The sequence below is a fragment of the Scomber japonicus genome, chromosome 19 (genome assembly GCF_027409825.1).
Source record: "Scomber japonicus isolate fScoJap1 chromosome 19, fScoJap1.pri, whole genome shotgun sequence".
Taxonomy (NCBI): Eukaryota; Metazoa; Chordata; class Actinopteri; order Scombriformes; family Scombridae; genus Scomber; species Scomber japonicus.
In genome coordinates, this window is record NC_070596.1 from 8058392 (window position 1) to 8073030 (window position 14639).

Below are 14639 nucleotides of genomic sequence, written 5' to 3' on the forward strand. Positions count from 1 at the left end.
GCCTTCCAGTGATGTAGTGGTCAACAAAACACTGGGTAAACTCTCTGCACCATATTATAATAATGAGACAAATCAGAACCATGTAGTGCTGCAAATAAATACAATGTAACTTTATAGAATACATTATAGTTAGTAGCATTATTGCAAAAAAATAAATATATGAAGCCTATAATATATAATAATATAACACATACAGCGGAAATATGAAGAAAAAAAAATGATATGCTGTATTTCTTGTTGTATAATTGTTCCAACTTTAATATGCACTATTGGATTTCGGTTAAATGTAGACTCAACATTTCTGGCCAAGAATACGTAATATTGCCGGCTCCATCTGTCAGTGACGGTAATGGATTCTGAGCTCACACAAGCAGGTTTTCTTCACATTTAAAGGTTTTTAATTAATTTGAACATGACAGGACTATTACAGAATGGTACGCCTTGTTGATGAAGGATGTCAGTCATGTTGTCAGGCACACAGCGGCCTCTCTAACGGTCCTATGTTGTGCCTTGTTGTCTGGCTTGCGGTGGAGAAGAAGGAAAGCAGTTCTTTATTCCCTGAGTTGGACTGATTTTCAGCATTTTTTAAAAGAATTGTAACTGATTAATTTTCCTTGTCTGAATCAAGTCTGCCACTTCGGAATGATCTTTCCATAATCTTTTGCACGCCTATTCGTTGACATTAAATTCAGATTTGAGTTATGTTAATGTAAATGTTAGTGCAGCCTGCTAAGATTGCTGTCGTGACTGTTAAGAGACAGTGACTCAGGGGCATGAGTCCGACATATAAAGCTGCCAACACATTTACATTTATAATAAAGTGCATGTCTCAAAGGAGCTTTACTGTCATCTTTGACTGTTTAATTATAATATTCTTCCTCAGTACATACTGTGTCATTTTGACAGCTCTTAATTTGAATCCTGTTCATGTTAAAAATGAATACTGGCTGATACAAAATAACAAATCTTTTCAAAATGAAGTACTTACTGCATTTTTAATGTCCTATATTAGTACTTCATGTACACTACTAATTTCAAATCAACTGTGCAATATACACATGGTATACATTAAACATTTTCTTTCACTTTAATCTGTGCAAAAATAATATCATCTGATATATTACCTCTCAATACCAATATTACTCTTGTAAATAATGTAAATAATGTCAGAATGATTTTATTATATATTTTGTTATTATTATTATTATTATTATTATTGTTCTTATTGTTTTTTTCTATTGCTGCTCTTGTATTTTACTGTCTACTTGCTGTTGTAATAATGCATATTTCCCCATTGTGGGACTAATAAAAGAATATATTATCTTATCTTTATGTCCTCATTCATTACACATCTCTTACAAAATAAACAAAATCTTATGGACTGTTAGTGTGGATATACATCCATTAAACACAAAATAAATAAATTTAGATTAAAAAAATCAGCTTGAAATTTTCTCACTCAAATATTATTATGCAGTAACTGAAATTTGATATGTTTACCCCCACTACACCTCTGTGGCTACAGCATGAAGCTGGATTATTGTAGGCATGCAATGCTAACAATGCATGCTTCTTTATCTCTTTATAAAGCATTGTGAAAGCAAAGAGTGGTCATCAATGAACTTGTATATTTTGCTAGATAATGTCAGCCTGCAGACGATGAGGACGTACTACATGGACAAATTTAGATTAGTCAGAAGTGCACGTTCTATGAGATTACATCTTTGTGTTGAAAGGTGCACAGTACTACACAGTGCTTTGCATAATGCACAAACCTGAGGCAGTATAAGCACATAATAACATTCAAACACACATACAAGCAGTCAAAATTATGCGGACAATGGGACTCCAGATTTCAGTGCTTGCTGCACTGAGGAAGGAGGAGGCCACATAAACTGTGATCTTAGATTTTCCATCGTGATGAGTTTGTGTCTTGCATAACCAAGTTGTCGTTTTTAATTTGCGTAAATCAGATCATGGTGAGTAATCACATCAGTTCACCCAAACAGTATGAATAATATCCTGAATAATAATTCACACAGAACAGAACAGATTGTATTAGCATGGCTTTGTGGGATCTCTCTCTCTCTGCTCCTCGCATGAGGCCCCATTACAGCGGTTATGGTTAGAGCAGTGAAGATTGTGTGGGTCCGTTATTTTAGCTCGGGGGCCCACGCTGACAGTCGATGAGCCAGATGAACATGTATGAGCTGTCTTTCTTCAGTGGGGCAGAAAAATTACCGGGATCATCGCTGACATGGATCTAAAACGCGGTGGTCTACGGGCAGTTTAGTGTGTCCCTCTCCTTTCTCAGTGGTGCCGCCTGCCTACCCACACCTGCATGCATTCGCCTGCTGAGTGTGCCTAGAGAACGTACATCCATATGAGGACACTCACGACAGTTACATACAGTAGTCGAGTCGATGGCAGACGCTCTTAGAAGGACATTGATTTGCTGACAGGCACTTGTGATTTCATACTGTACCTTCCTGCAGCCCTGCTGAGCTACGAGCTCTGGTTCAGGGCTTTTACAGAGATGCAGCAGAAAAGAGCCACATCACACACTCACAGTGACTGGCCGTTAAATGCAGCACCCCTGGACCTCCGTTTTACCCGATGAGGTCGAGCAACCCTAAAGAGTAATGGAAAAGGAGGGCGTGGAGGTGGAGGAGGGGTGCCCCAATGCTCCAACGCTTCACAGCCACGTTTGATTGCATTGGAAGGCAAATCATGTTCTTCATTGGCTGAACAGAGGACCTTATAGCTTCACTATAGCTTAAAGGGCCGGCTCACTCAAAAGAAGAAGAATCTCATTTATTACTAATGCTATGTAGCCATGCAGATAACTGTGAACCAGAAACCTCCATTTTATTTGATTACAGAGGTATGATGGGTATCTAACCAACCTGCATGGCTACATATCACCAGCACAAGGCGGAAAATATGTTGTTATGTCACTTGATTGAACTGACCCTTTCAACTGCTGCCACCGTGTTGCATGACGCCTCCGGCATGCGAAGATAAATTTGCCTCTTGTCATATGTGTGCGTTACTGACACTGCAGTGGATAAGAAGAGGAGGCATACACACTGTGCACTGCAGCGTGGCGCGTTACAGCTACGCGGACAATACTACGAGAGTCACTGCTGTGCGATAGTGCCAGGGCATTGATTTTAATCTTTATGCTCTATTTGCATTGTTAGCTTCTGGCCTTTGTTGGCAGATTGAAGGGAATCCATGATGACATGCTCAAAGTGCATTAACTGTACACTAATCATTGTTATTATTGTTTTTTAATGATGTTTCTGGCTGGGCAGTAGTTTATTTGTAAGGCTTTGAATCATCTGACCTTATGAAGCGAATAAGCGCCACAACAGCAGCTTAGAAAACTACTGGTTCATGCCATGGACGTGGAGTAGGTGAAGGTTTAATTTGGATGTCTAATATGGCAGAGGATCACCAGTCTGATTATCTTATTATTATTATTGAGTAAAAAGTGAGCAGTGACATGGCGGTGGAAATGGCTTTGCTAATCAATTACATACTAATGAGGGGGTCCCAGTCACCGCCTGACTTCCAGAGGCCTCCTTAGTGTCCTGCAGGCACACACACAAGACACACGGGCGCAGTTGGCCTCTGGGAGCTGTTAAGACCCACAGGGTGGCCGCTCAGGATGCCTGATAGTACATGAAGGCATCAGAGAGCTTCTCATGCAGTGATCTGCAAGTCTGACCACTACCAACATGAAAAATTAAAGTCCCCTCGAGAGGCTGAAAGACAGATATCGAGCCACAGGAGAAGAGAGGCTTTGCTGGCTCGCACCCCAACCAACCCCCCGGCCCTTCCACCCCCGGATGTGAGAGGACAGAGGTGGATCGTTCCTACCTGCAGGTTCTTCCTCCAGACGTTGACGGCCGCAAAGGCCAGCTGCATCTGCTTCCTGCGGGCGTCTTTATGGCGCTTATAGGCGATTTCAATGAAGATGAGGAAGATCCCTGCTGCTATGCCTCCAGCCACCAGCATGAAGACACCTGTTGGGAAGGGACAAAACGGGTTGGAGAAAGAGCAGAAGGTGGAGATGTGTGAGCTGCTGGTCTACAACCTCCGCCGCTCTCCACTGAGCATGAATGCATGGTCTGCCTGTCATGCTCAGCGGTCGACCCGCCCTTTTTTAAAAATGTTTTCAACCCGCTCCTATTGACGACAGCGGCTGTAAACCACACAGTATTAATTGAAGACCACAACTGCACAAAGCCACAGCACAAGATACTATACGGCACACTTCCACAGAGCACCCACGCCGACACTAAAACAACGATTTTTGCAAAGGTATTGGACAAAAAAGGGCTACAGTACCTTACCACTGCAGTTTTTGTCCAATCACTTTTAACGGTTTCGCTGCGCTATAAGGACCATACCTGCCATGTTTTCAAAGGTGAGTGTGGCTGGGGCATTGCTCCTCGAGTCACACTCCTGGTATCTCACCCAGGTTTTATCTAGGTCTTCCATGAAGCCGTTCTCATGAGAACTGCAGGGGGTTGGGGGTAGTGGGGAGAGAGGTGACAAAGTTAAAACGCGGCCGCAAAAAGAGGGAACACTCGAGCCGCTCACTCCCAGATAGCAACACAAATGAAACTGAGACAGCTACACAAGTGCACTGACAGACAGACATGAACAGACAGAGACGAAACAGACAGATAGGGCAGGAGAGGGGAGATACAGATAGATATGTGACATAAGGCGATGTATTTGATGGCTGTAAATGGTCAATACGTGACCAGGAAATCATATTGATAAGAAAGAAAAAAAGAAAAAAAAAGTCATACGAGTAATGCAGCTTCGGCTGGGACAGACCTGAGAATGGCCAGGGACACATTCTGTTTCCAGGGGCTGTCCTTGCGCATGCCTATGCCAAAGCCCGAACGGAAAAACAGCTCTCCCGTGGTCACCAGGTCGCACTTCTGCGAGGCTTCAAACTCCAGCACCGCAGAGTCCCAGATGAAAGCATGCAGCTTGCTGTGGGGGAGGGGGGAGGGAGGAGGAGGAGGAGGAGGAGGAAGGAGGAGGAGGGAGGAGGAGGAGGAGGAGGGGAAGGAGGGGGTTACGGTGCAACAATACAATGATTTACATACACATTTACGGCTCCCACCCTTCTCTCTCTCTCTCGCACACCAGATCGTGTGTGTCAGTCAGCGTTTACCAGCAATCTCTACCGTTGCTTATGGCCCAAATGAAATCCAATGCCACATGGGTGAGGGCGCGTCCCCCATTGGATTCCCCCCATCTCAAAGATGTTCGTCTGGGTACAACCTGAAAAAGGGTGCTCCTTGACTCAATGTTAGCTCAACCTCACACTGGTGCCAGTGCTGTTGACACGGCCACACCTGCTCCTGTCCCTGGATGTCTGCCATGGCTGGGCGATGGGCCTGGATCATATGGAAGGCTGCAGTAATTCCTGCCGCTTCCACCTGGTCCGGAAGTCCATGTCCCCCCCCCCTGATCTGACTGCGCTGACCCTGAGCTTATATGTGCCTGACAGGTCAGCCCGGCCCGGCCGACAGGTCTGGTCGGCCCGGCCCGGCCGAGACTCACTTGTCGCGCACGGCCTGGATGGCCTCGGCGGCACTCTCATAGTTGTGCTTCTCCATGTGGCGGTACATGGTGCTAAGCTCCACCTGCCGCCGGAAGTAGATGTCTACGGAACTCTGCTTCACCGTGGCGTAGATGAATTTGTCCGATGGGTTTCTCAGCTGCACAAAGAGACAAGAAACAAGGCACAGTCATGTAATAACTGCTAACAACCTCCATTACTGTGATGTTGGGTTTTTTTTTTTATATAATTTTATGAATTAATCTCATAAATATTAATGTTTTTATGCGGTCCGGCATCATCATCTACACACCCTTGGGTCATTGATGCCGGTGATGCGCTCCTCAGGCCGGTCCAACACCAGGAAGGCAGCCAGATTGGCAGTATAGGAAGCCACAATGATCATGGCAAATCCGGCCCACACCATACCCAGGATTCTCGCTGAGAAGCTGCGCGGGGCGCCTGTGTGGTAAGTTCAAGATGTGAGCTTTGACCTTTGAACTCCATTACTCAAGTCAGATCAGCTGTGTAGAGCAGTTAGCCGGAAATTCCATTTCAGTCAAGTCACAGTTATACCGCTCAACACTAATAACCTCTAAAACTGCTACTTCTGTTACTACGGTTACAGCTGCTTTATTAAAAATATAAAATAACAATATATTAACAAACTACTCTGCTTCTTACAAAACAATCTGGAACAAAAGAAATTACTGTGAACAAAAAAAATACAAGCCACAAAAACTATCAGACATGAAAATGACACTTTAAGACAAATGAAACAAGCGAAGGCAACAGGAATAAAACTGTTGAAAGAAAACTGGCATCAAAGCCTGTCTGCACAATATGCGATATGAAAGCCATTCATTTGTCACCCTCAAAGAAAAAGCCCCACAGTGAGGCGTCACCCGAGATATTTCTTTTCTCCAAGCGTCTTGATTTTTGTCTTCATGCAACTACTTAAAGACCAAAGTTCTCAACAGGAGAGGCTATTTTTCCACAGCGGACATGTTGGTTCTTCATAGTGGGAGCTGAGCTATGACAGTGTTTCTGTGGCAAATTTCTTTAATGGTTTAAAAAAAATAATTATTACAGTGTTCTGGGAGAAAGGGAACATTTACTACTACTACTACTACTGCTCACTAATCTGATCATTTGGAGATTTTCATTTCTGTATCTCACCTTCTCCGATTCCAGAGTTCAGCAACACTCCCCAGGAGAACCACATAGCGGATGATAAGGTGAGGGCATCTTCTTCTTCTTCTTCGCTGTTTACTTTAAATCTTCCAAATGGGCTAGAGGGAAGAAATTGGGAGGGGTGGGGGGAGGGGTTGCAAGGAGACACAGTGAGAAATTGCTAATAAGCCACAGAGAGTGAAAAAAACCCTGGCGACCCCAGGCAAGGGAAAGGAACTGAAGATGAGCGAGCAAAGCGAGAAAGAAAAGAGACAAAGACGACGGCACAGGGACAGAGCGGTGGGATGGTTGGAGCCAATCTTCACCTCTCTCTGCCTTCTCGTCCACACCGAGGGAAGATCTGCGGCGGGCCGGGAGAGCATGTACACACACAGACGTGCACTCACTGATTTGGTCGTGAGTGCACGGACATGAACACACGCACACACACACACACAGGCAGACACGTACACTCAGGCGCCCACATACACACACACACACACACACACAGGTCCCCCTTGTACCTGAACCGGTCTAGTAGGTAAAGCATCACCGCCACCACATGCACCGAAAGACCCACCAGCAGCCACAGTGTGCTTTGGAACGGCTGCATGAACGAGTCCAGTGTACTGCGAGGGATTTCCTGAAAACACACACCGCACATGGTTATTGATTGATATTTAACAACTTTGATTACATTAGTTTTGCATATTATGTCTAAACTTTCAAACTTTTGCTGATAATTGTTTGCTATTTTTCAATCTGGAGTCTTATTTCTGTGTGGGATAAAAATCTTAAGCAAACTCTTGAAACTTGCCTGAGTTGTGTAACCTATAGTTAATCACAGTTAATAAGGTAGCATACATTTTATCACTCTACAATTACAATTTCATTTAGCAGGCGCTTTTAACCAAAGCGGCGTACATCTGAGAGCTGATACAATCCAAGCAGGGATTGGACATTGTATGGCAAGAGCTGATTGATTTGAAGCCATCGGTGCATTACCTCATGACAGATTTGCTGTCCAGTGTGATTGATTACACACGAGTGTGGTAAAAGACTTCAATACCACACTGTAGAGAAATGGATGAAAGATATAGAGCTAATAGATGCCTGAAAGTGTGATTTAAAGGATATATGATGTGCAGAAAAGAGAAGCAGTGAAGCGACGGAAATCATGGCAGCTCCCCTCCCACTCAATAACTCTTTTTAGATTAATGGTGACCCAAATGTCCAGTAAGTAATCTATGTTATTGCTCATCATGTCTTATTTTACATATATGACAACTACTGCTGTCCATATGAAGTTAAATCATTAAGACAGTATTGTGGTTACCAATCTAACAAGCAAGTTTTTGTGTTTTTGTGCAAATATCATAAAGAGTGTTAGAGCTATACACTGACTTGCATTTATCTCTCAGCTATATTGCTGTGTTTGTGCTGTTAATACAAGATATTACACTTTGCTGTATTTAGGATTTAGTATATATAAATATTTCTGGGCTTTACTGATACAGCAGCTGCACAAGGCCTAAAAAAAATGTGCCTTTATGGGTTTTTCGAATAAGAGCATATTCACAACAAGATGACACATGTAACAACCCAGGGGCTGCTTAACATGACAAAGCACTAAAGGCTACACGTACCTTTTTAACCAGGATGGTGAGACCTTGATATTTAAAGGGTTTGGAGAACTCGATGTACTGGGCTCGTTCGTTGTTTATAGTCAGCGGGGCTACAATCATGTCAGCCAGGCCCCCCAGGAGCTCACCCATCATGCCATTCCACTCTTTCTTGTTACTGTTGTTCACCTACAGCCCCAAAAGGAAGGTGTTAACATGAGAATCCGCTATAAACCTGCTGTCGACTAGACCACACAATGTTTTTTCCAGGTTTTAGGATTTGGGTTAAGCCTAGTGGGAATATACAGAAAGTGAAGAGGCATGCTCTACATCTTTAAAACTGGCTCTGTCTTAAAAGTGGGTTCACAGTTTTCTGTACTTTAAGAAATCTGGTTAAAGTGTAGGATATTGTGCTCATGCTTTGACTATTTAACAGGCTTTCATTTGTCTGGGATAAAAGTTCATGTTTCCACCGTGAAAATCTGCTCAACCAGTGCAGGTTTTCAGTTGATCATGTCCTTTTTTCCCCCTTCCTTTCCTTTCTCGTCTTACTTCTGTGAAAGTTGGATCTGTATTGGTTTGTGTTACACAATCATGATGCCATTTTGTCCAGGACTCTGTCACAAAAGAGATTTTAATCTCGAGAGATCATCCTGGTTAAATACACATGAAATCATGAATAACATGAATTAAAATAAATGGTGGGCTATATGGTGTCGGCAATGCAGCTAAATAATACCATGGCATTAAAACATCGCTTTGATATGTCATGTTAAATATAATGTATGACTTTAAATGTGTGTACAGATGTAATACTGGCACGAGGAATGGTGAAAATGAATGGATGTTGTTAGGTGACTGCAACACTCCAGCAAGATAAATGGTGAGGTTTAAGCCACACTAATGAATTAGCTCATTAAACATAAATAGGCTCCCAAGCACAGCGGAAAACAGACCCTTTCATCCAAAACCTACAGTAGCTGGAGGTGGAATAAATTAGAATCTCACTTCAATCTTATTAAAGCTGTCAAATTTAACTGTGTGCACTCACTTGTTTTGCAACCTATCAATGCATGTTTGCATGTAATAAGCATTGTATATTGTCACTTAGAACATATGTTTAATGTATTCTTTTTCCAGGCTACATAACATGAAACTTGCTTGAGGTTTACAGAAGCTTTGTATTGGCTTGGTAATGTTTTTCTCCTTTTTCTCAGGTAGATTTTCATCTTAGTTTTATGCATTTTTTAAAGTCACCTCCTGGACATCTGCAGATCTCTGCTCTATGACTGCTTAACACTTCAGCTTGGAATAAGTGAGATTACTAATGTAAGTGGAGCACAATAAAATGATAAAAAAAACATTTAAGTCATGTAAAGTACTAAATGTGAGATATTGCATGCAACCTGTGCTTCATGCAAAAATGTACATTCATGCATAAAAATATGATAGATATGTGTATTAGTTTGTCAATGTAAAACTAACCCGCTCCTGAGTTCCAAATTTCCCATCAGCCACCAGATGAACCTCATAGGTAAAGTTCATGGTCATAGCCAGCTTGATAAGGAGATCAATACAGAATCCGTAACAACACTGCGGTACAATTGGGCGTCCTGTAATAAAACCAGCAAAGGTTGCAAGTTACAATCAATCCAGAGAGAAAGTTAGATTGAATGTTTTTTGAATCCAAAGGCGGCGCACGTAGACTGAACAAAATGCGTCACGCAGCCCCTCGCACTCACACACTCAGACATCGCAGTCAGCGCACCACGCACACTACCCAGCATCCAGACAACCACACACTCTGGATGGCACACTCAGCTACATGCATACATATATAGATACCTACTGCATATATATGTATGCATCTCCAGTGGGTGTTTGGCGGGTGCAGTAAAAGCACATTGATATTATAAACGTCCCTGATGTGTTACCTGGGATGGTCTCATTGGGCCCAGTGCAGATAACCTTTTTAATTAAGACTCCATTTAATGTCATTTCCTCCTTGCATGTTCCGTCCAGCTGAGTGGGTTTGACATACACAAATGGCTCCTGGTGTATCGTCACTATCTACAACAAACGGGACAAAAAGCTGTTTATCACGTAGTCAGAGCCGGATCCGTTCTGATCCTGAGGGACTTCAGAGCAGACAATCAACAGAGAGAGAAATAAAAAACCCATGACCTCCCAGATATACACAGAGAAACATAAGGACAGACAGACAAATGAATGTAAAAATAACTGACAAGGATATAAATGAGAGGCTCTACGACATATTTGAAGAGATAAAAGTCAAAGCGCATAAATCACTGCAGCCTTCATGAATGAGGAGTATCTTCATCCCGCTCTAAGAAACAAACGTTAGCACACTGTCCAACACGAGCACATCAGCCGAGGTCCGCACTCTATCTGTGTAGACATAAATGTCACATCGCTGCAGTGACGTGAAGGCGTCGTACCTTTAATCGAGTGGACATCTGGAAGCCCTGTGGTTTTTCAGTCTCTCCTCCGGGCCAGATGATCTTCCGCTGATTGTTCATTACCACCTGCAGAGATGCCACACACATACACGGTATTATAGTTGAGTGCTGACAGAAGGCATGCTGCTGATGAGGCTCCAACACCGTGGGTGAGCGTCGCTAATGAGTCAGCTTTATATAAGCACAGCTCAGCGGTTCTCTTATTTCTCACGTCGACCTCTGACTTATGTATCATACCTGAGGGTTTCAGGAACTTATTATCATCACACCTATCGTCTGGGTGCTGAAGTGCTGATCCCTGCAGTCTGTACTGTTTGTACTTGGCACAGCTGCTGCATGTTAATAACCACCAATAGCTACAAATTGAGTAGTTTGACAAAACTGACAAGCCTATTATCACACAGCTTTTAATTGCATCTCAAATAGCTTTTTAGATTTAACTACTACTGATAAATTCCGTACAAATTGGGTGAAATAGGCGATCCAATGTTATGGTGGTATGGTGATGCCGTTTTAAGAAAGGATCATCTTCAAAAGACTTATGGGATGACATTTTTGTTGTAAAGCCAAACCCGGATGGTAATCCATTATGGGAATGTGCTTGTTTCTTTCTTACGTTTCATGACAGGTGCTAAAATCTTGGCTTTAGGCATCTTGATGACTTAATTTGCTTCTTTTTATCCCCGTTTTATACCTTGTGTCCATAAAGCAGATATATATATATATATCCCTTTCCTTTTCAGGTCCAATTGGCATCTAGAGTTGACTACAATTAAACACAGGAAATCTACAGAAAAATTAAAGCGTGGTTGGGCCAAAGTCAAAATCTTAGCAGAACCACCTTGTAATTTGAAGTTTGTGGTCAGTTTTAAAAATAGACTGGCTCCTTTCTCTCCTTGCCCTCTTGGCATATGGTTGTTCAGTCATTCGACCAGTTGTAAATCATCATATGTTAGATGAGTTCCAGTTATAAACAACAAAGTACTAAATACCCTCTCTAATCCATCATGATAGACTGTTGTAGCATCATGTACTGCAGACTGTGTTTGCACAGAATGAGGACTGTGGAGTTGTCCTACATTGGCTGCATTCTCCTCTAGATGGAAAACTGGAGCGGCATGTCCAGTACAAATAAAAAGAAGACTGTGTCCATGGAGGAGGTATGACATACACAAAATGAGCTTGAAATCCCTTTAAGATTTGTTTCATGGTTGTGTGAAATAGGCCAGATTTGCCGCAGGCTGTCAGTTTACCTGTGTTCCATTGTATATGCCGACTTGAATGAGTCGACTCTTCTGGTAGTTGAGAATACTGTAGTGGGCGTACTTCCTGTCTCCGTCGTCATTGAACTCCACGCGTCCAGTGAGGCCTTCTGGGTATTTAGACGACATCAACACCCTGTTGCGAAGCCAATGAGAACGGTTATACGTGTGAACGGGTGCATGTGTGTTTACGCATGTTTTGTCATCTTCGAGGTGTGTAACAACGCGCCTTGTGTGTCGTTCGCTAGGAGGCTCCCAATTCGGTGCATGTGGTAAACTGACTGGATGAACACAGTTTTTTGTTGAAATTTTTATGAACACGACATAGCTGTGACTGTTGAGCTAGGATGATATGTGCTACTGTTGTCACCACAGCTGTTTGGAAGCACTGCATTTATTACATGTTGCTCACTCTTAAGTGGGTCAGTCCAAACGCAGTAGTTTCATTTGGAAATAAGGTTCATACACATCTTGGGGAAACCTTATACACTGACATTCTATAAGACAGCTTTCCAGACATGTTCAGCATCCTGGAAACAACAAAAAAATATTACAGACTAAATCAGGAAGTGAGCAAACTTTACAAAATTGAACTCTTCCTGAATTGAAAAATCTGGATTTGACACATCTGGCTAATGAAGTCAGGCTTATAGATTCCTTTCGTCACCTTTGTCATCTGTATTAGTAAAAAATAGAGCTCAAGCACTGAAAATCCAAGCTTACCGTTTGAAGAGAGGCCCCGTTTTCCAGATGTTGGTGTTGCCCACACATCCTCTCGGAGGTTCTGTGATATTCTCCTTCTCAAAGAGCTCCTGGATGGACTGAGCCACCACGGCAACCGCATCATTGATATGGGCCGACTCATTCTTCCCGTTGATGAGCTGGAGGCCGATCAGACCTGAGACCAGGTCCACAACAACACAAGACAATCACTGATCTGAGCCACCTGGAGTTTCTCAGGATCCTTTTGCAATGCACAAAGTGGGGAAAAAAAACTTATAGGGCTTCCACTTTAGACATGCTGAATAAAGGTCAGACATCAGCTGCATGATCCATCTTCGTTGCCTGTTCGTCTCCGTGACGATAAGCTCAGAAAATATCCACATGGTGTCATTTATGAGACAAGGCAACAGAAATAAATGGATCATTGTTTTATAATGTTGCCACTGATGACCTTTTCACATCATGTGTAAAGAGTCCCTTGAAGTTGGATTTTTATTTTTCTACCCAACCCTACCAGATAAGATTGGTGGAATCAGCACAAGCATAATTGGTGTAAGAATGCCATCGGAGCTAAAGTTAAACCGAGCAACAATCCAACTTCAGCTAAGTTTTCTGATTGCAACCGGGTCCGTCAGCTGTGCAGACTCCTTGGAAGAAGCCGCAGTGGAAGTGAAGGAGACTGGACATGGACAGGACAACAAACGCTCTGCGGGGGGGAGGGGGTTGGTTGTGTTAAAGTGCCCGGAGGGGGGGAAGACGCTCGACTTTTGTGACCACAAAACGATAAAATACTGTGAGAGACTTGTGCGTAAATCCATTAACAGAGACAAGAAAAGCTGTTGTACCTTACCATTCTATCAGTTATCTGTTGCAAAACTCTCCCTTCATAATTCATTGGAAACCATTATTCATTATTAATATGACATAGTAGCACAATGAAGTTACCGTTGGATAATCCAGGACACACATACACACACACACACACACTAAAAACTTCTGCATACAACACATTTAAACCTTTAAACAGTCAATGCTTAAACGTTTAAATGCTCAACACACAACAAGCAGTTACTGTTCAATCATGTAATGGATCCATGGTTAAACGGTTAATCTCTCTAATCCTGCGCGTGTTATGATTGGCCCTGCGAGAAGAGCCCGGGGGTTAACTCGTGTATTTCCCGCTGATCTCTGCCGGATGAACGTACCGTCTGGCGCCTCGCTCAGGGCTTTACCCGACATCTCCCGCTCGCCCACCAGCCACACGTAGCCCGAGCCCGTCATGTTGAGGAAGCGGGCGGCCTTGTACACGGCAGCAGCGTCCTCCTCACTGGGATGTTGAAGAACAAAAAAAAAGATTTCAGATCGTTTTTTAACTTTTTTTTTTACATTTTGTGATTTTTTTTTGTCATCGAGGGCTCAAGATGGCATCTTACTGTCATTCTACAGTGGAGGATTGTTCACTAATTTTCAGTGGTAGCCCCTTACATGCTACACGCACAGGAAATGTATAATAATAATGAATTACAGCAGAATAAAAATAGTAGCACTGTAGGAATGAGGAAAAAGTCATTTTATATATTATATGTACACAGATGTGTGTGTGTGTTTACATAAAAAATACACACACACACACACACACACACACATACTGTACACACACACACACACACACACCATATCACTGTAATTGGGTTTGGGGCATGCTTACCGTCCAACATTTTATCACTACTTTAGATTACACGAATGATGTGTCTTCATTTTTTGGTCTATTGGCTCCTCATTTTCTGCT

General features: G+C 42.7%; 1 protein-coding gene across 3 annotated transcripts in view; it reads right to left on the minus strand.

Annotated features, from left to right (window-relative positions):
* grin1a (glutamate receptor, ionotropic, N-methyl D-aspartate 1a) overlaps positions 1-14639 on the minus strand; it is a 33111-nt gene that overhangs the window by 5910 nt on the left and 12562 nt on the right. For all 3 annotated transcript variants that reach the window (XM_053339899.1, XM_053339898.1, XM_053339897.1), the window contains 14 exons: positions 14056-14177; positions 12851-13025; positions 12119-12263; positions 10845-10931; positions 10320-10455; positions 9871-9998; positions 8410-8574; positions 7288-7406; positions 6770-6882; positions 5904-6052; positions 5593-5750; positions 4855-5016; positions 4419-4528; positions 3886-4031 (listed from right to left, as the gene is read on the minus strand). In XM_053339899.1, coding sequence (XP_053195874.1) covers positions 3886-4031; positions 4419-4528; positions 4855-5016; positions 5593-5750; positions 5904-6052; positions 6770-6882; positions 7288-7406; positions 8410-8574; positions 9871-9998; positions 10320-10455; positions 10845-10931; positions 12119-12263; positions 12851-13025; positions 14056-14177 — 1915 coding nt within the window. The remainder of the gene's footprint in view (positions 1-3885; positions 4032-4418; positions 4529-4854; positions 5017-5592; positions 5751-5903; positions 6053-6769; positions 6883-7287; positions 7407-8409; positions 8575-9870; positions 9999-10319; positions 10456-10844; positions 10932-12118; positions 12264-12850; positions 13026-14055; positions 14178-14639) is intronic.